Genomic DNA, 6000 nt, shown 5'->3' on the forward strand with positions numbered 1-6000 from the left:
GTATGCTTTAAAAACGCATCTAATTAATAAATTCCCCTTTTAATCATTGAGTTGATCAGCCAACCGATCGCCATGCACAGAGCACCGAGGTAACACTGAAGTATAGCGATCCCATATCTAGGGCTCAGTCTGATCTGCCTGATGTAGTTCTGTGCTGAAAAAGTAGTATTACTTTAAATGCAAAAATAGTAAAAACTCTACAATAACCAGAACAGTCAGAGGGATCAAATGCAGAAGCGACAGTGGGAAACTACGGTACCTATTCTGACATATACCGCATACAGCAAAGTATAAAAATGGGCATTGTTTAACTGTAGTTTATGTTTTGAACGTTATTATATTTTGATATCATAATTGACATTTCTTATAGCTTGGATTATTAGTATTTGTAATATTTACTTCACTCTTAATTATTTCATCTCAGAAAATTATAGGACATTTTTTTAATTAGGTAAATCAATTACTAAAAATAAAATAAGAAACATTTATTTGATATCTATATCTGTTTACCTATCTCACCTATGTATATCTATGTATTTACCTATCTTATCTATCTATTCTACATCAATCTATCTATCTATCTATCTATCTCATATCTATCTATCTATCTCATATCTATCTATTTATCTATCTATCTATCTCATATCTATCTATCATATCTATCTATCTGTCTATGCCCTATCTATCTATTTATCTATCCCATATCTATCTATCTCATATCTATCTATCTATCTATCTATCTATCTCTCATATCTATCTATCTCATATCTATCATCTATCTATCTATCTATCTATCTATCTATCTATCTATCTCATATCATATCTATCTACCTAATATATATCTCATATCTATCTCTCTATCTATCTATCTATCTCATACCTATCTGTCTCATATCTATCTATCTATCTGTCATATCTATCTATCAATCAATCTATCTATCTATCTATCTATCTATCTATCTATCTATCTATCTATCTATCTATCTATCTCATATCTATCTATCTATCCCATATCTATCTATCTATCGCATATCTATCTATCTATCTCATATCTATCTATCTATCCCATATCTATCTATCTCATATCTATCTATCACATATCTATCTGTCTATCTCATATCTATCTATCTATATCATATCTATCTATCTCCTATCTATTTTACTATCTATCTATCTCCTATCTATCTATCTATCTATCTATCTATCTATCTCCTATCTATCTATCTATTTATCTATCTCATATCTATCTATCTATCTATCTATCTATCTATCTATCTATCTCATATCTATCTATCTATCTCATATCTGTCTCCTATCTATCTATCTATCTATCTATCTATCTATTATCTATCTATCTCCTATCTATCTCTTTCATATCTATCTATTCATCCAATATCTATCTATCTATTCATCTCATATCTATCTGTCGGTCTGTCTAGTTATCTATTGATGTATGATGGTGGTTATAATGGGACTTTGCAGGTGATAGGACATATTTAATGCCTCCAGCACTAGGTATATAGAGATGTTAAATAATTTACAACAAATAGGATGATGCAAGTGGCAAATGGATTATTGCTTTATTATAGCCAAGGGCTGGAGTGGAAATGACACAGTGTGCATGCCTTAAGGAAGGAGGAGGTCACTCTGGGGACGGTAGAAGGGCACCATGCCCCTCAGGTTATCTGCATGCTGGTGGGAATGAAGAGAGCCCTCCACTTCTCCATGGTTACTCTACAAGGCTTCCCAGGCATCTTCCCAAAATCTCTACTATTGCAATTTAAAACCAACAGGAGGCGCATCAGGTCAGCCAGTCCCACCACACAGGAAGAAGAAGGGACATATGGACATGGGGTTGGTGATGATGCATTTGTGGCCCTAGGTAAAATATTCCCACCACTAGACATTTTACAATCCTTTGTTTCTATTAACACATATTGCCTCCATATATCAGGCTTCATCCCAAGAGCCGCAGTACAAGGAGTCCATGTAACAGGCTGGGGTATAACTGCAAGCAGATAGGTGCTGTCCCTGTTATCTGACATCTACGAAAGTGGGCTAAACTAAAGTAAATCATCTATATACCAGCTACAGATGTAGCAGAGTTAAGGCTGGCGTCTGTTACAGTTCACATTGCCATCACAATATGTTATCTGTGGGTCTACATACTGTAGGGCAGCAGGTAAGCTTACTGATGGCCAGAGAGCACAAAAGAAACTGTTCAGCTCTACCACATCGGTATTTTTCACTGATTTGAGCACATGAGTAGCTAGATATACCGTCAGTGAGTAGGTAGGTAGGTAGGTAGGTAGATCCAAGAGAAAAGAACAGCACTATAAAAAAATATAACAGAAGGGTGCCAACGTCATGAGCTCAATCCCAGGTCCGAGTATATGATTGGAAAACATACAGCACTCCTACATGGATCAGGTGCAATGTGTGTATTTACCCAGAGCACCAAATCTGAGACAGCTATGATATAGATAGATCTAAGGCCTCCTGTGCATGGGCGATATGTCATTGCGTTATCTGCGGCGAGAATCCGCACGCGGGTAATGCATGAAACGCTTTCCATAGGATAACTATAGAAAGCGCAGCTTGATGTACACAAGTGGAAATCCACTGCGATCTTCTGCTCGCATATAAAAATGGCGGCATGCTGCGATTTTCCAGGATTAACCTATCATAATAATAGGTTCATCGTGGAAAATAGCGGTGACTTTAGTGTTCTCCCACGGCAGAAATCCGCTGCGTTGAAATGCAATGCCCGTGGACAGGCAGCTATAGATAGATGAGATAGATACAGAGATAGATAGATAGATAGATAGATAGATAGATAGATAGATAGATAGATAGATAGATAGATAGATAGATAGATAGATATGAGATACATATGAGATAGACAGATATGAGATAGATAGATAGATAGATAGATATGAGATAGATAGATAGATATGGGATAGATAGATAGATAGATAGATAGATAGATAGATAGATAGATAGATAGATATGAGATAGATAGATAGATAGATAGATAGATAGATAGATAGATAGATAGATAGATAGATAGATAGATATGAGATGGATAGATAGATATGAGATATATAGATAGATAGATAGATAGATAGATAGATAGATAGATAGATAGATAGATAGATAGATAGATAGATATGAGATATATAGATAGATATGAGATAGATAGATATGAGATAGATAGATAGATAGATATGAGATGGATAGATAGATATGAGATAGATAGATAGATAGATAGATATAAAATAGATAGATAGATAGATATGAGATAGATAGATAGATAGATAGATAGATAGATAGATAGATATGAGACAGATGGATATGAGATAGATAGATGATAGATAGATAGATAGATAGATAGATAGATAGATAGATAGATAGATAGATAGATAGATATGAGATAGATAGATAGATAGATAGATAGATATGAGACAGATGGATATGAGATAGATAGATATTAGATAGATAGATATGAGATAGATAGATAGATAGATAGATAGATAGATAGATAGATATTAGATAGATAGATATGATATATAAATAGATAGATAGATATGAGATAGAAAGATAAATATGAGATTGATAGATAGATAGATAGATAGATAGATAGATAGATAGATATGAGACAGATAGATAGATATGAGACAGATAGATAGATATGAGATAGATATGAGATAGATATGAGATAGATAGATATGAGATAGATAGATGATAGATAGATGATAGATAGATAGATAGATAGATATGAGATAGGTAGATAGATAGATAGATAGATAGATAGATATGAGATAGATAGATAGATAGATAGATAGATAGATAGATAGATAGATAGATAGATATGAGATAGATAGATAGATAGATAGATAGATAGATAGATAGATAGATAGATAGATCCAAGAAAGATGGATGTAGAGATAGATCTGGGATGGATAATTAATTAGATGCAATGCTTTTGTCTTTCTTAATGGAAATGTAGGAATGTGCAGGTGTTGGACCTCAATGCACCATGCTTTCATTTTGATATAGTAGTACCGCTGTATTGGTACAGTTGTGAAGTCTGTCTGTCACCAGCCTCCCGTGTATCTCTTATGTAATGCACCTAACACCTATGACATCAAACCTACATTGGACTATTGACTTCCAAAGACCCATGTGATAAGCTATATCTATCTATTTTTAAGAGAATATGCTCTTCACTCAATAAAAAGGACTACATGACTCCGCATCCCCTGTGAGACACTAATACGACATTGGGAACTGTTAGGTATAGAAAAGTGGAAAAAATATCTTTTTTTTAATACAAACGTCCAATCACCTCAGTAACATAATGACAAAAGTTCTACAAGTTTAGTATGTGTGTGAGTGATAGCAACAAGTTCTGCACCAGCACAAGTGTCCCAGCATCACCCCTAATATTAGAAGACTCACCTTGCTCCTGGTCCACAAAGCTGGTGACAGTGTTGGCCCCTGCCCTTTCTTTGGTCACATTGCCTGATAGTCCTCTGTGCCCAGAGCTAGACATTCTCTTGTATAGGGCCAGCATGTATTCATGGGGCACCACTGCACCCTTTGCACTGGATTCCTTTCTGGAGGTGAAGTGGCTCAGGCTATCCTTGTATAAAGTGCCAAGTGCACGGCTAGCTGGCAGTGCCCTCCTGGCAGTTTGTCTCTGTGAAGAATAGGGGAACACTGCTGCAGCCTGGGGGCTCTGCCCAGCCCAGAGCCAGGCACTCCACAGCCCCAGACACAGAGCAGCAGCCTTCCTTAGATCCATTTTATCAGTGCACTCTGCTAGGGAATGAGAGACTTGGAGGGGGTATGATGACTTTGGGAACTCCCCTGTTGCTTTTCTAAGATTGTGCTAATAACCTGTGAGTAGGAGTCAATTCAGATAGACCATGTCGCCCTCTGGTGGGGAAAAGAAGGCATTGACTTACATTGCTACCTGTAGATGGATGATGAATGTGATCAGATACAATGTAACCATTTCAATAGGACACTACATTCTTTCTTTAACCCTTTAATGGCAGGGTCTTAGTGAGTTGTATATGTACATTTGCAAATCAAAGTAAATGAGCCCTTTGGAATAATCTAGATTTCTGCATTGATTATTAATAGTATATGGTCTGATATCACAATTAGGGCTTGCTCACACTAACTTTCTTTTTTACTGATCCAGTTTTACAAAAACGGAAATTAGAAAAAAAAAGGGGGAAACGGAAAGCAATCCTTCTGGTTTTATTTTTTGGTGGATTTATAAAACATTCATCAAAAAAGGTTGCATCCGTTTTTCAGCATTTAATACAAATCCGTTTTCGTGTGTAGCCTGTGTGACGGTGGTAGTTCTTGAATGAATGTGGCTCAGTGGTTAGCAGTGTTGTCTTGCCGTGCTGGCGTCCTGGGTTCACATCTCATCAAGAACCACATCCACTTTGAAAAGCTCCATACAGATGTCACCTTTGCTCAGATTTAAACCCTCTTCTCCTTTGGAGAAGGAATAAGCTTGATGGCTCGGTGGGCTAGCACCGTTGGCTTATATAGCTGTGGATTTCTATGTTCATGTCTGAGACAACATCTGCATGGAAGTGTATGTTCTCATTGTGTTTATTCTTCATTATCTTCTGTTTCTTCTTCTCCATTTGGAGAAGGGCAAAGAAAAAAACAAGCATGATGGCTGAGTTGTAAGCATTGCTGCCTTACAGTGCTGGACCCTTATGTTCAAACTTGACTAAGGATGACATCTTTTGGAGTTTTTATGTTCGCCTTGTGTTTATTCTTCCTGGTCTTCTCCTCCTCCTCTTGAGAAAGAAAATGAAGAACAAGCATGGTGGCTCAGTTGTTAGCAGTGTTGCCTTGCAGTGCCTGGGTCCTAGGTTCAGATCTTATCAAGGGTGACATCTATGTGGAGTTTTTCAAGGTTAATAAGATTTGAAACTAGGACCCCAGCATTGCAAGGTAAGAGTGCTA

At 36.6% G+C, this 6000-nt stretch overlaps 1 protein-coding gene across 1 annotated transcript in view; it reads right to left on the bottom strand.

Annotated features, from left to right (window-relative positions):
• GDF7 (growth differentiation factor 7) overlaps positions 1 to 4807 on the bottom strand; it is a 44635-nt gene extending 39828 nt beyond the window's left edge. The window contains exon 1 of the mRNA XM_066596812.1: positions 4462 to 4807. Coding sequence (XP_066452909.1) covers positions 4462 to 4807 — 346 coding nt within the window. The remainder of the gene's footprint in view (positions 1 to 4461) is intronic.
• Positions 4808 to 6000: the final 1193 nt, after the last annotated feature.

Source organism: Eleutherodactylus coqui, chromosome 1 (genome assembly GCF_035609145.1).
Source record: "Eleutherodactylus coqui strain aEleCoq1 chromosome 1, aEleCoq1.hap1, whole genome shotgun sequence".
In the NCBI taxonomy this organism is placed as follows: domain Eukaryota; kingdom Metazoa; phylum Chordata; class Amphibia; order Anura; family Eleutherodactylidae; genus Eleutherodactylus; species Eleutherodactylus coqui.